Below are 20,947 nucleotides of genomic sequence, written 5' to 3'. Positions count from 1 at the left end.
AGGTAACCAGTTAATGGCTGTGAACATCATCTAAATTTGCAATGGAGTGATCATCCCAAATCACAACTGGAGGCTTGTTTATCTGCAACCACTCACACAGATGTCCCTCCACCTTCAGGCAAAAGATAGTTTAAAAAAACTAGGCAGGTCCACACAGCCTTAAATGTTACCAAACCTTCCCTTGGTAGACATTCTAGAGAAAGTAAGTTGTTCTGTTTTCTCTGTAGCAACATCTCCTGGCTAGGGGGGAAAAAAAACATCAGTTGGGAATGACCAGGTCTACCTGTGAAGGTCCAATTGAACTGACTTATTGCTAAAAAGCCTACCCCAGGAATCTTCTCAACTAACGGTTAGCACCTGCTTGGAATTGTATCAAAGGGTCAAAGGAATTCAAGGGCTGGAATTAGTCATTTTGTGGCTATGTAGGGACTCAGTGGGTTAGGACGCTGAGCTTGTCGATCAGAAGGTCGGCAGTTTGGCGGGTCGAATCCCGAGTGCCTCGTAACAGAGTGAGCGCCTGTTACTCGTCCCAGCTTCTGCCAACCTAGCAGTTCGAAAACACATAAAAATGCAAGTAGAAAAATAGGGACCACTACGGTGGGAAGATAACAGCGTTCCGTGCGCCTTTGGGGTCTAGTCATGCCGGCCACATGACCACGGAGACGTCCTCGGACGAGCGTTGGCTCTTTGGCTTTGAAACAGAGATGAGCACTGGCCCCTAGAGTGGGAAACGACTAGCACGCATGTGCAGGGGAACCTTTACCTTTAGGGATCCTAGGCTGATCCCTCTTTTAACTCCGTCCCCAGGTTCTGCTATTCCTCCTCCTATTACGGACCTACTACGCATCACAACAGGGACATTTAAGTAAAGACTTTCTGGTGTTGCAAGCTGTCCAGAGTAATTTGACAGTGAGATGGACAGCATATATATATGCTGCCTTTTTTTCTAGACGGGACACGGGCAGGTAGGATTCCACGAGCCTCCTTGGCGACCCTCGAGGCAGCGGCGCCAAAGAAAGCGCGGGAAAAGCGCAGCGTCCTTCTTCTCTCCAGCCTCCGGACGACTTTGGGATTTCCCCCCCCCCCCGACGCAAATTCTCGGGACCCTTCGACGTCGGCGTCGTCCGGGCAGGAGGCGGGGCTTGGCTCCGGCCTTGGCCATCATTGGCAAGCCGGCCGAGCCGCGTTGAAAGCGCCACGTGCAATGGAAAGTCCTCTCTCGGCGGCGCTCCCGGGCGAGAGGAGAAGGCGGGAGGTCTTCCCAGCCCCCCCACCCCCACCCCCGCTCCGTCGCGCGGGTCAGGTTGCCGGCCTGGCTGTCACTCAGAGGAGGTCGTCCGGGAGCACGGGCGGGCCTCCCCGTCTGTCTCCCTCCCTCCCCTCCCCTCCCCGCGGCTCTCCTCAGCCTTGCAGCGGGAAAACGGCGCCTCCTCCGCCCCCGGCCGTTTTGCCTTGCATGGAGGCGACGCGTCCCGGCTCGGGCTCAGTGCGCTGCCGGGAGGACCAGCTGGCGGAGTGGCTCCTGCTCCCGCGGGGCTTCTGCTGAGAGGCCAGCCGGCTCGGCGGGAGGCGAGGAAGGGAAAAAAAGGGAAAGAAAGAAAAAGAAAGAAAGAAAGAAAGAAAAGAGAGAGAGAAAAGGGAGAGAAAGAAAGAGAGAGAGAGAGAAAGAAAGAAGAAAAAAAGAAAAGGAAGGGAGAGAGAGAGAAAGAAAGAGAGTGAGAAAGAAAGAAAAGAAAGAGAGAGAAAGAAGGGAAGAAAAGGAAGGGAGAGAGAGAGAAAGAAAGAAAGAAAAGAAAGAAAGAGAGAGAAAGAAAGAAAAGGAAGGGAGAGAGAGAGAGAAAAAGAAAAGGGAGAGAGAGAGAAAGAGAGAGAGAGAAAGAAGAAAAGGAAGGGAGAGAGAGAGAAAGAAAGAGAGAGAGAAAGAAAGAAAGAAAAAGAGAGAGAGAAAGAAGGAAAGAAAAGGAAGGGAGAGAGAGAGAGAAAGAAAGAAAAGGGAGAGAGAGAAAGAGAGAGAGAAAGAAGAAAAGGAAGGGAGAGAGAGAGAGAGAAAGAAAAGAAAGAAAGAAAAAGAGAGAAAAAGAAAAGAGAGAAAGAAAGAAAAGGAAGGGAGAGAGAGAAAGAAAGAAAAGGGAGAGAGAGAGAGAAAGAGAGAGAGAGAGAAAGAAAGAAAAGAAAGAGAGAGAAAAGGAAGGGAGAGAGAGAGAGAAAGAAAGAAAGAAAGAAAGAGAAAGACGCAGCGAGCTCCCTTCGCGTTCCGGAGAAGCAGCCGCGTCCGAAGGACCAACTCCCCCCTTCTTTCCCCCCCCCCCCCGGCTTTCTCGCCTGGCCGCGCTCTGGAAGGGCCGGGAAGCGCGTGGCGACCCCCCCGGATGGATTCTCTCTTCTTCTATGTGGCGATGCTCTCTTGGGTGGTGCCTCGGCGGTGCTGGGCAGCCTCGGGCAGGCAAGCCAGAGTCCAAGGTAGGAACGCCGACTCCCGGCTCCCCGGGGTGCGATTGTGGAAGGCGGCGGGGGGGGGGAAGGAAGAAGAAGGGGAGCGCCAGGCTGGGGCTGCAGGGACGCGTCCCCCGAGGACAGGCGCCGCGGAGAGAAGCCGGCTCGCCCCGTCTGCTGCTGGCGCGGCTGGTAGGCTCGGCGCCGGGTAGAAAGAGCCTCGGTCCAAGCCTTGGCGAGGAAGAGGCTCTCGTTGCAAGCTGGAGAGGGTTCCGTTGGGTGGCAGTGCGACCCGGGCGAGATGTGTAACTCTGCTACTGCTTTTCAGTTTAGACGTTTGCTCTCTCTCTCTCTCTCTCTCTCTCTCTCTCTCTCTCTCTCTCTCTCTCTCTCTCTCTCATCTATCTATCTATCTATCTCTTATCCATTATCTATCTATCTATCATTTATCCATTATCTATCTATCTATCTATCTATCTATCTATCTATCTATCTATCTATCTATCTATCTATCTATCTATCTATCTATCTATCTATCATTTATCCATTATCTCTCTCTCCCTCCCTCCCTCCCTCTCTCTCTCTCTCTCTCTCTCTCTCTCTCTCTCTCTCTCTCTCTCTCAGAGAGAGAGAGAGAGTTGGAAGGGACCTTGGAGGTCTTCTAGTCCAACCCCCTGCTCCTGCAGGAGACCCTATACTAGGGGTAGGCAACCTCGGCTCTTTTATGACTCATGGACTTCAACTCAATTCTGGGAGTTGAAGTCCATGAGTCATAAAAGAGCCGAGGTTGCCTACCCCTGCCCTATACCATTCCAGACAAGTGGCTGTCCAGTCTCTTCTTAAAAGCCTCCCCTGATGAAGCAGCCACAACATCTGAAGGCAAAGCTGCTCCACTGGTTAATTGTTCACACTCTTGGGAAGTTTCTCCTTGATTCCAGGTTGCTTCTCTCTCTTAGATTAGTTTCCATCCATAGAACAGAAGAGAATGAGTTGGAAGGGCCCTTGGAGGTCTTCTAGTCCAACCCCCTGCTCAAGCAGGAGATCCTGTACCATTTCAGACAAGTGGCTGTCCAGTCTCTTCTTAAAAAACCTCCAGTGATGAAGCATCCACAATTTCTGAAGGCGAGCCGCTCCACTGTCAGGAAATTTGTTCTCAGTGTCAGGAAATTCCTCCTTAGTTCTAGGCTGGATCTGTCCTTGACTCCTTTACAAAGCTCCCGTATATTGAAAATGCCCAGTATTGATCCAGGTTACTTCTGGGACTGTCTCACCTCACAAGGATTGGCCCGTATCACTCATGCCGGCAGAGGAGGCATGCTGCGGGTCCCGTCAGCCCGATTATTCCGGTTGGCGGAGTCCAGGAAGGAGGCCTTCTCAGCTGTTGCTCCTGCCCTCTGGAATATCTACCTGTCCTTGAAAAAACTGCCTTTTCATGTTAAGGACAAATTGCCTCCTACCTGTGCATTACTTTCTCTGGATCCTGCATGCCCTCCTGTCCAGATGATGTGCAGGATATCTCTTAATCCCAGTAGATATGGAAACAGCTCCCCATCTGCCACATGTTGCTAATTACAGTGATATTTGAGCTTTTCTTTGCAACTGGCCCCCAGATTTCTAGGCACCAGCTTCCCATTTCATGCGGTGTCTGATCTGCCCAGCTTTAGCTTTCCTGTTTGGAAACTCGAAAGGAAGACAGGACTTGGTGGAGCAGTGGGCTAATGCCTCCTTAAGTAACACCAGCTGCCTGCAATTAGTGCAGGTTCGAGTCCCACCAGGCTCAAGGTTGACTCAGCCTTCCATCCTTCCCAGGTAGGTAAAATGAGGACCCAGATTGTTGGGGGCAATAAGCTGACTTTGTAATAATGCCACTTGGGGCCCCCCGAAAGCCCTAATAAGCAGGCATATACATAGAATGAAGGCTATTGCTAAGCACATTGATTTGTGCTTCTTAGATTGTAAGCCGCCCTGAGTCTTCGGAGAAGGGCGGGATATAAATGGAATTTTAAAAAAAAACTTTTCTTCTATTACAAGGGAGAAAGCAGTTGCCCATCTTTTAAAAATCCATCGTCTGCCTTGCGACAGGCATGAACATAAAGAGTAGGTTTAAATTTGACCATTGATGGTTATTTTTCAGCCCCTGTCAGTCTGATTTTCTCTGTAGTGTCAAACTTGTTTTTAATAAACACAATAATAAATGCTAGACAGGTTTATGGATTTCTGCTGGACTGGCTAGTTTCTTGCAGATACAGTAGATCTCATTTTGGAGATCTTTGTGGTGGTGTCCTGACGTGGAAGTCAATAGGCTATAAAGTAAAATAGAATACACAGCAGGAGTTTTGCAGCATACCAATCAGAAGAACTTTGTTTGTAAAGAGAACTCTGTTTATAGAGAAACATTGCTTGATCATATTCTTAGTATGTATTATTTAAATGTGTTATGTGTAAATAATTTAAATATTTAAATGTGAGGCTGTTAATCTTATTTTGACACATGATGTCTACCCTAGCAATAGTTTTCCGGGGATGAGAAGCTGAAAACTGTTCTGGATTCTATTCCAAGACTTTTCAGTTATCTTGTTATCTTGCTGAACCATTATTTCATTTCAAGGGATTTCTCCCTTTTGGAATACTTACATTATGTGTTACTTGGGTTTGGTTACAGAATGAATCACTTAGATGCTTGGTGTCAGCTGCCCATGTAAGTGCCATCGATGTGTGTCAGCACAATTCTCTTCTGCTGTGTTGAACATACTGTATTCATTTGACAAACTGAAGTTTGTAAGGGAAATAACTTTGTTTTGCCACTGGAGATGAAGGGGCGGTTCCTATTCACTTCAAATCTCCTTCACCAGGGCTTGCTTTTGTGTGTGTGTGTGTGTGTGTGTGTGTGTGTGTAAACCAAGGATAATGGCTGCAAATGGGAGTGGGAAGAGGAATGCTTAAAAACAAAAATCTGAACATTACATTTTTCTGTATGAATGGCCAGCTGCCGTAAGAATGAGGGTAAAAGATCAGAATCAAATCACAATCACTTAAATCATTTTCACAGGCTTGTACAACAGTCAGTACATCATCAAAATATTTAGTTGTGATGGCTGCATGCCTGTATCACTAGCTATAGAGTGCAGTGCAGAAAAAAAAGTGCAAAATGCATTGTTGGTTGGTAGGATGGTACAGAATGGACCTTTCTGAGCTTTTTCAGTTCAGAAAGCAGGAATGTATGCAATACAAGCTTTGGCAAAGGCCTTTGATGTGAAAATATGCTTTAAAGTATGTAGCAATGCCTTGCTGAATACATGTTTTATATTTTCAGTGGTCCAAAGACTTACATCATTTTTTTCCTATCTGATGAGAAGTAAAATCAAAATAAATAAGGGAAAAAAATAGGACACATAGGACTTTTTGCAAATGTAATGTATATTTGCATTAATGTATCCGAGTTGCAAAATTCACCCATTTTAATTCTATTTTTTCCCTTCCTGGGTACCTACAACATACAAAATGTAAACTGGACACACCTACTAAATCAGGGGTAGGCAACCTTGGCTCTTTTATGACTCGTGGACTTCAACTCCCAGAATTCCTGAGCCAGCATAGCTGGCTCAGGAATTCTGGGAGTTGAAGTCCACGAGTCATAAAAGAGCCAAGGTTGCCTGCCCCTGTACTAAATTAAAATATGGGTTTGTGACATCACGCAAAGTCAACTTTCTTAGGATTCGCTATAAGTGAAGAGTCGCTGAATAAAATTCCATGTTGCTGAAGTTACAGGTGTAGACATTTGGGGAAGAAAGGCTCCTTTTCACACCAAAATTTGTTTCATTTGAATGTATTGAAGTTTGTCTATCCGTATTTATTTCCATAGAGCTGCTCCTGTCTGGAATGCTAAGTGAATATGATGTGATTGTGCCCTTCAGTGTAGATCACCAGGGACGGTTCCTATCACATGTGGTGTCTGATTCACCGGCTCCTGCACATCACTCAGGTCGACACAGGACGGTTCGCAGCACCCCTATGAAACAAGCCCTCTCTGGGAGTCACTTGTACTTCTTCAATGTTAGTGTTTTGGGCAAGGAACTGCATCTTCGCTTGAAACCCAACCAGAAGCTGGTGTCTCCTGGTGCTTTGGCTGAGTGGCAAGAAGATTTCCAAAAAGTTTTTCGTGAACCCTTGAAGCAGGAATGCGTCTTCACAGGAGGAATCACAGGCTTGCCAGAGGCCACAGTGGCGATTAGCAATTGTGATGGATTGGTAAGGAAATGGCCATCTCATTCCATTCTGTTTCTCACCCAAAACTTCTCTAGACTTCCTTCTTGTATTGCTCACAATGGCTTTATTGTGAGTTTTGCAAGTAGAAATTCCATGTATGGACTAATAAAGATGTGCAGCCTTTGAAATAATTACACATAGAATTATTTTCCGAGAGCAGAATAAGATTAGCATAAGAAGCCATGTAATTGCAATATATAGTTTATATTGTGATGGAAAATAGGTAGGAGTATTAGGCGGGTTTGCTTCTTTGAGTTGAGCAAAATAAATATATACAAAACAGGTGGGGATAAATTAATAGTAATATCCCAGGTCCTTGGGAAAGACTCAATAGGTGGACAAAAATGCAAAATCCAGTCAGAAGATCTGGCTGGTCTTCCGCTCAACAACAACAACAACAATAACAACAACAACAACAACATATAATAATAATAATAATAATAATAATAATAATAATAATAATAATAATAATAATGTTGGAAGGGACCTTGGAGATCATCTAGTCCAACCCCCTGCTCAGGCAGGAAACCCTATACCATTTCAGGCAAATGGCTGTCCAGTCTCTTCTTAAAAACCTCCAGTGTTGGAGCATTCACCACTTCTGGAGGCAGGTTGTTCCACTGGTTAATTGTTCTAACTGTCAGGAAGTTTATCCTTAGTTCTAGGTTGCTTCTCTCCTTGACTAACTAACTAACACATAACACATCAACATCTGCCTAGGAAGATGAATAAAAATACCAAATCAAGTCTGAACATCTGATTGTACCATGAATCATAACTATATAGTGCTTTGAAAATAATTAGGAAAAGGACTGTGTGAGAACACAAATATAGTGCCTTCCTGTAGCTTATTAAAGCAGCTGCTTTAGAATAGAATAGAATAGAATAGAATAGAATAGAATAGAATAGAATAGAATAGAATAGAATAGAATAGAATAGTTCAGTTTATTTGGCCAAGTGCGACTAGACACCCAAGGAATTTGTGTAAATACACTTAGACATGCAATACAATCTTCAACCACACCTAGTAGAATCTTCAACCACATGTTTTATACATATAAAGCATTTTTGTGTTTGCACATGAATAAGAGCAACGCCATTTCTGTTTAGGATTTCCAAGAGATGTGGCCTCACTATATTTTCATGAGGCACCTCATTTGTTGTAAACGATCTATGATATAAAGGTGGAATTTTAAATTAGATTTCATATGGCTTTGATCTACATTCTTTCCTCCTGCCACGTTCATCCTTTTGCAAATCCTATTGGTGTGAGGTCAGTAAACTTCTGTGAAGAAATTGGCTTTTGTTCATGCTTCTGTGGAAAAAATTCAGGTGGCCATTTTTTCAGTTTGATAGCAGTAGTGATAGTTTGGGTTCCTTCTGTCTAAAATTTAGTTTACATAGTACTCTTCTGGAATACATTAACAGAACATTCCTGGCCTTCAGACTTAAAATATAAAAGGTGCATCAAACAAGAAAGAAAGATGAGGTAGAAGACACACATATCTGGAAGAAAGGAGATCTGTATCTATATTTAATTTAATTGGTGCAGGTATGATAAAATTGAATCAAAGCATAATTGTAAATTGTAAACAATGCGTATTAATTAACTTAGAGGTCCATGAAAAAAGAGCTTAAAATGTAAAAATAAAATTTAATTTAATTGAACACTAAGTTGGTTCATGAGAACCAGCTTGCTTTAGTGGTTAATGCACCAGGCTGGAAACTAGGAGACTGTGAGTTCTAGTTCTGCCTTAGATAAAGCAGTAAGTACAGAAGTATTAAATTTTGGAAGAAAGTACTGGATTATAGAAACATTATTGTGCAACAGAAGCTAAACTTTTCAGAATATATTCTTCCTAACTACCTACCTAGTATTTGGAATTTGACAACTGGACAAGGTAAATGGATTTCCATGCCCTTATTATAGCCAAAAGACTGATATTGCAGCCTTGGAAAAATAACTGTATTGCCTCATTCACTCACTTTATCGAAGACATGATTACTTGCCACTTATGAGCGGATTGCTTATAGACAATGTATGGACAGATATAATGAAAGATGGGACTCGTTCATACCAAACACAGCAAGTTAGAAAGAATGATAATTATATAAAGTCCGATGCACTGCATCTCGTGTGAAACTAGGAACTAAGCAAAGGAGGTCAGTAGGGAAATGTTAACACAACAAAGTCTCCAACAAGCTTATTGCCAATCCTATTTGTCACTGACACTGTTGTATCATTGTTTAGAACTAGATAACTAGATTCCTCTTCCCTTCTGGGAGAATTCTTGAGATAAAATCTCCAGGCAGCCAAATGTACAATCATGTACTAACTCAAAACTTCCCCTAGAGTTTGCTTGGACAGCATCTACAAGTATCAAGAGGATTTGGCATGGAGGTTCACTTTGAGATTAGTTTGTTGGCAAGACTCCCACGTTCGAGCTGCCTTGGCTTGGTAATTTATCCACTTCCCTCAGCTGCTGAATTTCTCTTCGGAAAGGTCTGTTCTAGGTTCAAGGTGGGCAGAACTATAGCAAAGAAGGATGATGCAAAACAGCTTTTGACTTTCTGATTATGCTGTGGAATGTTTGGCAAATCTCAAAGAATCACGAATGTAAAAAAAGTTCAGAAGAGGCTGCAGAATCTGCAGTGGATTTAAGGCGCTGTCTGCGTTCTGAAGCAGCCTGCCTGCCTGCAAAGCATATTGACATGTGAAACAAGATCTCAAAAGGCTGTGCCAGGCATTGTATCATTTGCTAAGCATTGTTTTACTTGCTATTTTTGAATAACATGCAGCACCCAGTGGGAGTTGTAAATTTAATGGGTAGACTTATCCAGTAGCAAAGGCAGTTGTTTGGAAAACCAGACATTCCCGTACTCCTATTTTATTTCTTGAAAAAGAAAGTTCAACTAAAAAGTAACGAGATAGCAGTGTTGAATGTGTGCATACAAGTGAAAAAGAGACGCTGTTCCAAGAATAAATGTTAATAAGTGGAACCCTTTGGGTTCAAACTCTTGTATTTAGGCAAATTTATACCATAATATATTCCTTAGGAAGATTTATTTTTAGAACCGTTTTATTATGATAGTATTTAGTCTATCCAAGGGAATTTGTAGAGATAGTCAAGAGAATTGTAATTAGTATTAAGTAAATGTGTATGTTTGGATTAAAATGTATATAGGATGGATTTATAACAAGGTGAGATTTGATCTGGAATTATGTCCTGGCTGTGTTGCAGAGATAGGAGAAGTTGGTACATTGCTTATTCAAAGATAAATGCAGTTGATCATTTGAAGATAATTCTGCATGACAGGTTATGATTGATCACCTACACCAGCAAATCAATTGAGCTGCGTAAAGGTTTTTACAGTGACACTGAGAAAGTCATAAAAGAGCTGATAAGGACTTAGACAAGAGATTACACAGCCTGGAGATCGAAGGATGCATGAGAAAGAAACTCAGAATAATTTGAACTGCATATAATTTTAAATAAATAAATACTGTCAGAGTACCTTGATTTTGCATGGCATAAGGGAAGACATTGGCTTTCAAGATTGAGGTCAGCCCATAGAGGTAGACCAGATCAAGAGGTAGATATTACAGAGATTCCTACTTTGACCATCTCAGACAGGTGAATATCTAGTCTCTTCTTAAAAATCTCCAGTGATAGATCGCCCACCATTTCTGGGGGGTAAGCTGTTCCACTGGTTGATTGTCCTCACTGTCAGGAAGTTTCTCCTTAATTCAAAGGTTGCTTCTCTCTTTGTTCAGTTTCCAACCACTGTTTCTCGTCCTTCTATCTGGTGCTTTGGTGAATAACCTGTCTCCCTCTGCCTTGTGGAAGCCCCTCAGATACTGGAACACTGCTATTATGTCTCCCCTATTTCTTCTTTTCTTTAAACTAGCCAAACCCAAGTCACGCAGCTGTTCTTCATATGTTTTAGTCTCCAGGCTTTTGATCATCTTAGTTGCTTTTCTCTGAATTTTTTTCCAAATTCTCAACTTTTTTTGTGTGATATGGTGACCAAATTGGCTGCAGTATTCCAGGTGTGGTCTTACGGGGGTTTCATAAAGCGGTACTAATATTTCACATGATCTTGATTCTATGCCTCTGTTTACACAATCCAGGATTGTATTAGCTTTTTTGGCTGCTGCTGCACACTGCTGGCTCATAGTTAAGTGAACATCCAAATGAAAGTCTCTACCCTTGAGTGTGTGTGTGTGTGTGTGTGTGTATAGTTATTGTAATGTAACATAATACTGTCCACTCTCCTAAAATAGTGTAGTTTTGTCAGTACAGCTATCACATGGATCAGCAGCAGCTAGCTTGAATATACAATTAATAATATATATAGTATTTAGTGTATAAATAATGCAGTCTTTGGTAATATAGACACACAAGCAAATGAGACTGAAAATGTAATAACTATGAGGCCTCAGCAAACTGTATACATACATACGGGCCAGTATAGGCAACTCTGAAGTAATAAATAAATGTATAAATAATGATAAATTGGAGGTCACCAAGTATAGTAATATGGCTTGTCCTGGTGTGAGATTCCCACAGATTTTTTTGTTTTACCAGGGTCAGGATATAACCACTATGTTAGAAAAGAATTTTTGCCTAACCAACAGATGCAGTGAAAGAGCATGGTGATCAAGCAGATTTAGTGATAGCTTAAGTCAGCACTATGAATCTTTGCAGTCAATGTACAATCCATTTCAGCTCTTTTTCATTTGCATTTCAGCTATTTCAATTCATTGTAACATTGCTACTTAAAATATGTTGTTCCATGTAGTTACTCATTAACATTTCTATAGCATGCTTTGTCTGACATATTTTTAAAAACCTGAATAATAGAGCTGTCATGAACTGAATCTAGAAAGCCACTTCTGAATACAACTTAGATGAAGTTGAATATTTCGGTTCCTGAAGTTCTTAAACCCACACTAAGAACAATATAGATAAATTGGGAAGAACATATTAGAAGGAACAAGAATTCCATTGCCACAAATCCCCCAAACTCAGATAATTAACTTATTATTTATTAATAATATCCTCCTGAGGCAAAATGTCTGTGAAGAACCAAAGTTTTGTATTCTTGAAGTTTTTCATACCTACAATTTCAGCTATTAATAGATTTTAATGGTTGTTGCATTATTTTTAACTGTTCATTGGCTGTATGCTACCCAAAATCTCATTTAAAGTGATATGGACTGCTATATAACTACGATAAATAAATAAATAAAAATAGGGCTATGGACATTTGCTTTTGGCGTTTGATCATTGCTGAAACTGCATGTTGTCTGTATTTGTTTCCATCAAGAAAATATTGAGACACACAACTGCTACACTGTTGAATTGTGATAGAAATTAACATTTGAGTATTCCTTTAATAACAAGAGAAGCGATTAAACCTTTAGCAAATTCAAGGGTGTGTTAATCAATAAGAAAATAAATATTTTATTTTTCTTTCATTCTTTTTGTCCTGTGGTTTTCCAGGCTGGTCTCATTCGAACAGACAATGGTGAATTTTTCATTGAGCCTCTGGAGAGAGGACAGTGGGAGAAAGAAGAGGATGGGAGAGCTCATGTGGTCTACCGCAGGTCTGCTATCAGACAAGAGAGAACAGAAGCATTCAAAGATTATCATAATGAAGGTATGACTGAGGAAACAAACACAATGACACATTCATCTTATTTAGGAGACTGTACAGAATTCATATCTGGTCTCAATCGGCATAGCATCAATTTCAAAGAAGGTGTAATTGTTCTTGAATGTCTCTGAGCAAAGACACATTGACAGTAATGCGTGGTTTGGTTGGTTTTGAGTTAGCAGGCTGCATAAACCTAGCTCTGTGTTTGAAAAGCATCATTTATATTTATGTATGATGTGTGAGCTTGTCGATCAGAAGGTCGGCAGTTTGGCGGGTCGAATCCCGAGTGCCGCATAACAGAGTGAGCGCCTGTTACTCATCCCAGCTTCTGCCAACCTAGCAGTTCGAAAGCACGTAAAAATGCAAGTAGAAAAATAGGGACCACTACGGTGGGAAGGTAACAGCGTTCCGTGCGCCTTTGGCGTCTAGTCATGCCGGCCACTTGACCACGGAGACGTCCTCGGACAAGCGCTGGCTCTTTGGCTTTGAAACGGAGATGAACACCGGCCCCTAGAGTCGGAAACGACTAGCACGCATGTGCGGGGGAACCTTTACCTTTACCTATGATGTGTGAATCCAGCTACTATTTATTTATTTTAAAATGTTTACCTCACCTTTGTTTTTGGTTAGGCAAAACAATGTACATACCTAATGCCCCCGATTTTCCCCACAAAAACCCTGTGAATTGGGTTGGGCTACGAGATGGTGGATTTCATTACGGTTATGAGTTACTCAACAAAACATGGCTAAAAACTAAGGCTTAGCAAACCTCTAGGCTCAAAATGTGATCCTTGTCACTTCTTAAGTGTTTGATGTTTCTCGATTAGCCTCAATCCCCTGTGGTGGGGCTTGGAAGGATTTTGCCCTCACCGATTGGTATCACTCCACTCACATTTACAGTTTTCAGTGAAGCTTATTTTAATATTGCAAATGGTAGGTGTTTCTCTGATTTGAAATGATAGCAAGAGCAAAAAGATTAATTCTCCTATCTATTGCTCCAGAGTGTCAATCTATGTTGGGCAATTTCCTAACTTTTTGCAATGGTTTGGAAAAAGATAATGTCATCCTGGGATCAGATGGGAAATAAAAGAGAGACAGGCAATACTAATAAGGAAAGTGTGCAGGTTCCACTGTTAGCACTTTCATCCAGTGCTAAGGATAGAAGACGTCCAAAGTTATAGCTTTAGATGACAGAATACTGGAGTCTTGTCTAGCATTTATTCTATTGCTGCATTTTCAAATTTGCAAGCAGAACATTGTAAAAGTAGGTAACGCCACATTGATGGCTTAGATCACGGGTGTCAAACTCGCTGCGTCACATGATGTATTGCGATCTATCGTGACTTTTTTTGCATTGCCGGAGCTGGGCTGGGCGCGGCCTCTGCATGATACAACTGGCCCATGGGCTGGCAGTTTGACACCCTTGGCTTAGATCTTGTTCTTCCCATTGAGCTAGCTCTTCAGGACTTGTCTTATCCTTCAGTGGCACTTGGGTGTAGCTGTCTTCCTTCTTCCTTCCTTCTATCCAGCAGCTATATATATAAACCTCAGTTTGAATGCCTGAATTGGTGTGTGTAGGCAGGTGTTACGGACCAATGCATTTTAAAGATATTAGGTAAAGGTAAAGGCTCTCCCGCACATGCGTGCTAGTCGTTTCCAACTCTAGGGGCCGGTGCTCATCTCCGTTTCAAAGCTGAAGAGCCAGCGCTTGTCCAAGGACGTCTCCGTGGTCATGTGTCCGGCATGACTAGACGCCAAAGGCACATGGAACACTGTTACCTTCCCACCGTAGTGGTCCCTATTTTTCTACTTGCATTTTTACGTGTTTTCGAACTGCTAGGTTGGCAGAAGCTGGGACGAGTAACAGGCACTCGCTCTGTTACGCGGCACTTGGGATTCGACCCGCCAAACTGCCGACCATTTGATCGATAAGCTCAGCGTCCTAACCCACTGAGCCACCGCATCCCTTTAAAGATATTAGCAGGCTTATTAAGGTGATCCTATTTCACCCATTTCTTATGCTGCCATTTGTTTTTTAACTCTTCTAATTCCAGACTTCATCTTGGGTCAGCTCCCCCGGGCTTTGAATCTAATTGAAGATCAGATGGGTGAAGCAGACAGGAAGAGGCGACATGCAAAGAAGGTTGACTACAACATAGAGGTCCTGTTGGCTGTGGATGATTCAGTTGTACGGTTCCATGGGAAGGAGCATGTCCAGAATTACGTTCTCACCCTTATGAACATAGTGAGGTTCTTTTCATCTTGTGTTTCTTGTCTTGTAGGGGAGGGAAAGAAAGCAAAAAGAAATTGGGCATAGTTCACAGACTGAGTGTGATCACACAGTCTTCCTGGTATGAATGTCAGGGAAGATTTCCACATTAATTGCCCACGTAAGAGGCCAGATATGTCTCCTAAGAATTTGTGTATCCGCGATGAAGGCATAGTACATAATGTAATATCTTGAAGCGTAGCATGTGGTATTACGTATTGCAGCCTTCCCTGATGCCTTCAAAGTATGTACTGTGCCCAGAACATATTTTCAGGTTTTGCTGTCAGAAAAATGTGATACCTATTTGGCACTCCAAAATACACAAAAAATTGGGCAGATGTTTTATAGAACATAGCATTCATGAGCAAAGGATCTACTTCACTGAGGTATAACAGGGTTGTCAGATAGTTTTATAGAAGATTTAAAGAGTTTTGCATGCTTTGGAGCAGTTACATCTTTAGTCATAGAACTTTGTGCATTTAAAAATGTTTAAATGGGATTATAACATAAATATTGTATGCAGTTTTGGGGATGAGTGATTAAGTCATTCTTGAATGGGTGGCCAGAACTAGGACTTTCTTCCAACCTATATCAAAATGTATGGAAGCCGATGAGCTGTTGTCCATGGTATTCATTGGATTTATTGCACAGTATTGTGTCTTGCCTAGTTAATACCCATGATTATTTATTTAAGGTTAAAAAAATTAAAGGTTTCAATAAAATAAGGAGTCAAGGAAGAGGAGAATTCATGGACCTGTTCCGTCATTATTTTTTTTCTTGTAGATATTGAAAGTATATGTAGAAAAGTATATACAGTATCATATTTCAAACAAACCTCCAAGTAGATTGATTTCTTTTTAAATTTTATTATCTTTTTACTTTTGAGCTTCCTGCTTTGTTGGCCGATGGGGCCTTAAAGCAGGGGTCTTCAAACTTGATGACTTGTGGACCTCACATTTGAGATGACCTTTAAATCTAGCCTTCAGCATGACTTTCTTTGATTATTCATCCTATCCAAATCATAAATGGATTTTCTCTTTTCCGGAAAGAAAAAAGATTCTCTCCCTTTTCTGCACTGCTGTTTATTGTTTTGCTGTCTTTCCCCCCTTCCCTGTTGTTGGGTGATAGCACAAAAAGTGGTCAAAAAAGTGGGGAAAGCATTTCAGTTTGTCAGTATCTGGGATGCTGTAAGGATGGGTCCTGAAAGAGAAGTTCAGTTTCGTTTTTTGGGATGGAAAAATCTCCATCAAAAAGCTTTAAAGAGCTAAAAAATGATAGGGAAAACGTGACCTTTGCCTAAAGTGCAAAATGAATAGTTTACCAAACCATCATCTCCTTTGCTAGCTTTGAGGCAGGTCTTTCCTTTTCCTTTTGCTTTGTTTCTGGTTTTGAGACTTCCTTTTTGCAACCTTGTCAAATTTCTGGCAGACTTGGTGAGGAACACCCACAGCTTCAGGCCCTCCTCAGTTAGTTATCCATCAAGGCTGGTGATCTTTTCAGAAGTTTGTCTTTAGGCTGGATTCCCATTAAGTGGTTATGTCACACAAAGGGCAGCAGTGTTTCAAAAGGCATTTGTTTGAGCCTTGGCAGCTTCTGAAGAAGCTTTTCCCAGAATTTGACAAGGCTGCCTTCGCTTTTTCCTGCTGCTAAAATAACTGCAGAATATAGCTTATAGGTTTCTTTGAAAGAGAAACATACAGAAGACCAAATAAAAGGGGGACTGAGCACTGAAGGCCAACTCAGAACGTGGTAGGAGCTGGTTATATAGCCCCAATTAAAAAACGTGGTTCTGCTTTGACCAGATCAAGTAAAGACAAGCAAAGTTGCCCTTGATTAGTGTTTTTGCAGCTTCGTAGGTTGTATGAATCCAGGCCATTTGATTAAATGTACAGTGAGATCAACATCCTAAACAGTCTCTTTCGGTTTCACGATTCTTTCAATATCAATATATTGTGCAATGAAAATGACTTAACCCCGAGTCAAGCAAGTTATGCAAATGCACAATTATGTGCCTATAGTTTAGCCATCATGTGCTACAGAGGAGAGGGTAAAGTCATTTTGAGGATTTCTGTGATAGTGTGAAGCTGCTTTTAAAAAGCATATGGAAGATGTATCTGAAACATTCTGATCAGGGCTTATGGAAACCTATTATTCTTAATGTTGAGAGCAGTGGGCTGACACTCCCTTTTTTGAGTCTATTCCAGAATGTTTAAATCCTTGAATGGTCTGCATTTTAATTTTTTTGGTGAAGTCTCATGCACTAAATTGTGGCACTGTTGTATTGCTCTGGTTCTCACTGAGTTACAAGGCTGTTTTTTTCTGATTCCTATCAGACTTGTTATTAGAAAATTTATTTTGGAAAAATAGCGCAACAAAAGCACAAAGATCCTTATCATACTAAAGTTGATCCCAGTCTCAACAACTGAGTGAGGTTGCTTCTCTAGGAGATGCAGCCTTTGCCATGTATTAGTCTTCAATTCACTAATAATCATAGAATATCAATTTGCTAATGATCAAAGGAAGCGATTAAGTCAGAAGATCCATCTAGTTTAATGTTATGCAGTACTTTGAATGCTTTGGATTTTGAAGGCAAAATGGTGGTTCAGAACAAGTGGGGCAAAAATGCAGCTTCTGTATATGCAAGGATTTGCAGTAGTTTTGCGAGAATTCAACCCTGCCTATGAAGGATCAAAATCTGGAGTTTCAACACTTTATATGTAAAGCATGTGCTCTGTAACCTGGTTACATGGTTTAAGTCTCCCTTCAGAAATATATACTTCCTTTTCTTTGGCTGAATTGGTTGGAAAAAGTACTAGTTAAAAGATTTCCAAAAACATTTGTGAGGTATTTCAATATTTATTTTGAAAATAATATTAAAAGTCTATTTGTTGATTGTTTAGGAATCTACCCTAAACCCATGAGACTTTTAGCCTCTTGCAACTGTTAAAAATTGGTTTTTGCTATATTTTTATTTTCCTTATTATGATTTGTTTTTTTTTATTCTAAGATTTGATCCAATCTTGGATAAAAATGGGAAAATAAAATAATTCTTGAAAATCTTAACATTAGTAAAGGGAATAAGCAATGCTAGATGTTAACTTATTTATTTTGAAAATAATATTACAAGTCTATTTGTTGATTGTTTAGGATTCCACCCTAAACGTATGAGGCATTTGATCTCTTGCAACTGTTGAAAATTGGTTTGTTATATTTTTATTTTGCTTGGATGGTTTGTGTTTTTAATTGTACATAACAGCATATTCTGATATTTGAGCCATTAAATGGAAAAATAAAAGAGTTCATGAAAATCTTAACATTAGTAGAGGGAATAAGCAACGCTAGATGTTTTGTTGTTGTTGTTAGCTGTGAAGTCGTCTCCGACCCATCGTGACCCTATGGACAACATTCCTCCAGGCCTTCCTGTCCTCTGCCATCTTCTGGAGTCCATTTAAGCTCACGCCTACTGCTTCAGTGACTCCATCCAGCCACCTCATTCTCTGTCGTCCCCTTCTTCTCTTGCCCTCAACCTTTCCCAGCATTAGGGCTCTTCTCCAGTGAGTCCTTCCTTCTCATTAGGTGGCCAAAGTATTTGAGTTTCAGCTTCAGGATCTGGCCTTCTAAAGAGCAGTCAGGGTTGATCTCCTCTAGGACTGACCGGTTTGATCGCCTGGCAGTCCAAGGGACTCGCAGGCGTCTTCTCCAGCACCATAGTTCAAAGGCCTCAATTCTTTGGCGCTCAGCCTTTCTTATGGGCCAGCTTTCACTGCCATACATTGCAATGCTAGATGTTAACTTTAGTCAAAAACAACCTATGTTTTGTTTGTTTATTTAGGTTTTGTTTTGCCTTTGCATGTCATTTCTTCCTCAGTTAGGAAATAGGTCAATGGAATGTACACTTAAAGCAAGTGTCCTGCATTTTTGCAGAGGGAGGAGAAAAACTATGTTCAGCATTTATGAGAATCTTCACCACAAATACGAATTGCAACCTGATCAAAGCTTGGCAAATGAACACTAATCCTGTTAGTTCACACCAGGGCTTTTTTTTCTCATAGAACGCTCAGAACGGAGTTCCGGCACCTTTTTGGGAGGGAACCTTGTAGGGTAGGCAAGGCAGGTTGTATGACATGTGTGAGTTCCGGCACCTTTTTCTTTTACAAAAAAAGCACTGGTTCACACCAAGAGTATCTCCTGCCTACGAAGAAAGGAACTGATGAACTAGCAGAAACTGCAGCACCGATAGCAAGGAAATACAGAATGCATTTTGTTTTTCATATTCCCTGAAGAGTATTCCAGCGAAAGGGTTCCCATGGAAAAGTGTGGGTTATTTGGAGAACATTAGTGTGGTATGGATCTAAGCATGGGCTGTTTTTTTCTTTTTTCTTTCTTTAAATAGTCAACATTGACAAAGTTATAACTGAAGTACTCGTATCAGATAATTGTTGTGCTTTATTTAAGGAGTGTTTGTACTACTTTGAAACAAAAGTTTTCATTGCAATATGTCTGCATATTGCATAACTAGGGGACGCGGTGGCTCAGTGGGTTAGGGTGCTGAGCTTGTCGATCAGAAGGTCGGCAGTTTGGCGGGTCGAATCCCGAGTGCCGCGTAACAGAGTGAGCGCCTGTTACTCGTCCCAGCTTCTGCCAACCTAGCAGTTCGAAAGCATGTAAAAATGCAAGTAGAAAAATAGGGACCACTACGGTGGGAAGGTAACAAAGGCATTCCGTGCGCCTTTGGCGTCTAGTCATGCCGGCCACATGACCACGGAGACGTCCTCGGACAAGCGCTGACTCTTCGGCTTTGAAACGGAGATAAGCACCGGCCCCTAGAGTCGGAAACGACTAGCACGCATGTGCAGGGGAACCTTTACCTTTACCTTTATTGCATAACTGCAGACTAAACAACACTTAGAAGAACATCTCTCTCTTCAACTGAATTGGGTGCCTCCATACTTGGCATTCAAAGAGAATATTCACAGAATCTGTGTGAAGAGGTAGACTGGTGCCAAAGTAGACCTGTTTCTGAGAATGAACATCTACAGATTTTTCCAAAGGAACATCAGAACCTATTTTGAAATGGACCAGGTGAAGTTTTCTCAGAACCAGCCAACTTCAGACATAGTTTTTGGACCATCAAGTTATCTCATTATGTTCAAGAGCAGCTAGCTATGAATTAGACATTCATACACTGGGAACGTTGGATAGTGTTCTGCTTACCCAAGATATGATGTAGGGAGCAGACAAACCTATACAAAGGACTCACAAAACCATTGTACTCACAAAATTTAACAGAATTAAATTTAAGTTTGTGGTCTACAGTTGTCCCCAATCAGGGATGCGTGCATGTGAGCAGGTTATATATGCCATTACAGTTGAAGTCTTTTTTGACCATCACAAACTTTCATCTGCTTTGTTTCAATTTGCCTGCATGGCTTGGTCCAGAAAGTTGTTCTGGTCTCTGCTCTTTGACCGTAATAAACTTACTTGACTATGCTGTATATTTTGGAAATACTTTCAAACAGTTCATCAAAAAATGTTTACAAAGACTTGTTTGAACTATTTAAAGTGGTGCCGTAGAAGCTGATATTTGCTTTGAAAAAAGCAGGTAGCATACCTACTATGACTGTATTTAAGGGTATAATTATTTGCCTACTATCTCAAAAGTGAATGTCTTGAACAGTATCTTGAACAAGCATGCTCAGATGGTACAGGACTATCCACGTGGCATTTCGCATGGGACGAGAAGGAGTGGATTGGGAGCAATTATTAGATGAAGAGCTTCCAGGAGCGTAAATCCATCAACTATTGTAATAGAGGTAAAAGCCAGGCATGCAATATGGGCTTTTAATCATTTATATTGCATTTTCTTCTATTTTGGGTAAACCCTCAGAAGTATTTAAAACTCACTGCATTTGCGCTTGCTGGACTAATAAAAGGCAGGCAGAATGGCACCAATTGTTTATTCATTTATTTATTCACAACATAATCCCATTTTCATTAAACATAATCTGATAAAAGCTAAGGGAATTACTTTTTCCTTGCTTGCTTGCCTGGATTTTATGGCCAGAGATTTTTATTCTCTAAGTATCAGCTCCTGGAAAGTAAGCAAATGCTTGGCTTAATGCCTTTAAGCAATCTGCCGAAGCTGGAAATTTTGAAAATTGCACTGTAAGAAATGGGAAATGTTTGTATGTATGTATTTATATTTTGTTTGTTTACATTTATTCAATTTGTATGACTGCTCATCTCAACTAAGTGATTCAGGGCGGCTCTCAACATATAAAAAATAATCCATAAAAAAACAAGTTAAAAACCAGTACA

The 20,947-nt window shown here is 41.2% G+C and overlaps 1 protein-coding gene across 1 annotated transcript in view; it reads left to right on the top strand.

Moving 5' to 3' along the window:
- Positions 1 to 1,255: 1,255 nt before the first annotated feature.
- Positions 1,256 to 20,947, top strand: part of ADAMTS14 (ADAM metallopeptidase with thrombospondin type 1 motif 14) — a gene marked incomplete at its 3' end in the record, with an annotated part of 83,280 nt that continues 63,588 nt past the window's right edge. Inside the window, exons 1-4 of the mRNA XM_081328609.1 lie at positions 1,256 to 2,460; positions 6,296 to 6,681; positions 12,207 to 12,363; positions 14,415 to 14,605. Coding sequence (XP_081184735.1) covers positions 2,370 to 2,460; positions 6,296 to 6,681; positions 12,207 to 12,363; positions 14,415 to 14,605 — 825 coding nt within the window. The 5' untranslated portion in view covers positions 1,256 to 2,369. The remainder of the gene's footprint in view (positions 2,461 to 6,295; positions 6,682 to 12,206; positions 12,364 to 14,414; positions 14,606 to 20,947) is intronic.

This window comes from Vipera berus, assembly GCF_964194415.1.
Source record: "Vipera berus genome assembly, chromosome: 5".
Classification (NCBI taxonomy): Eukaryota; Metazoa; Chordata; class Lepidosauria; order Squamata; family Viperidae; genus Vipera; species Vipera berus.
The sequence above is the reverse complement of the archived record's forward strand: the minus strand, read 5'-3'. Positions and strand labels throughout refer to the sequence as shown.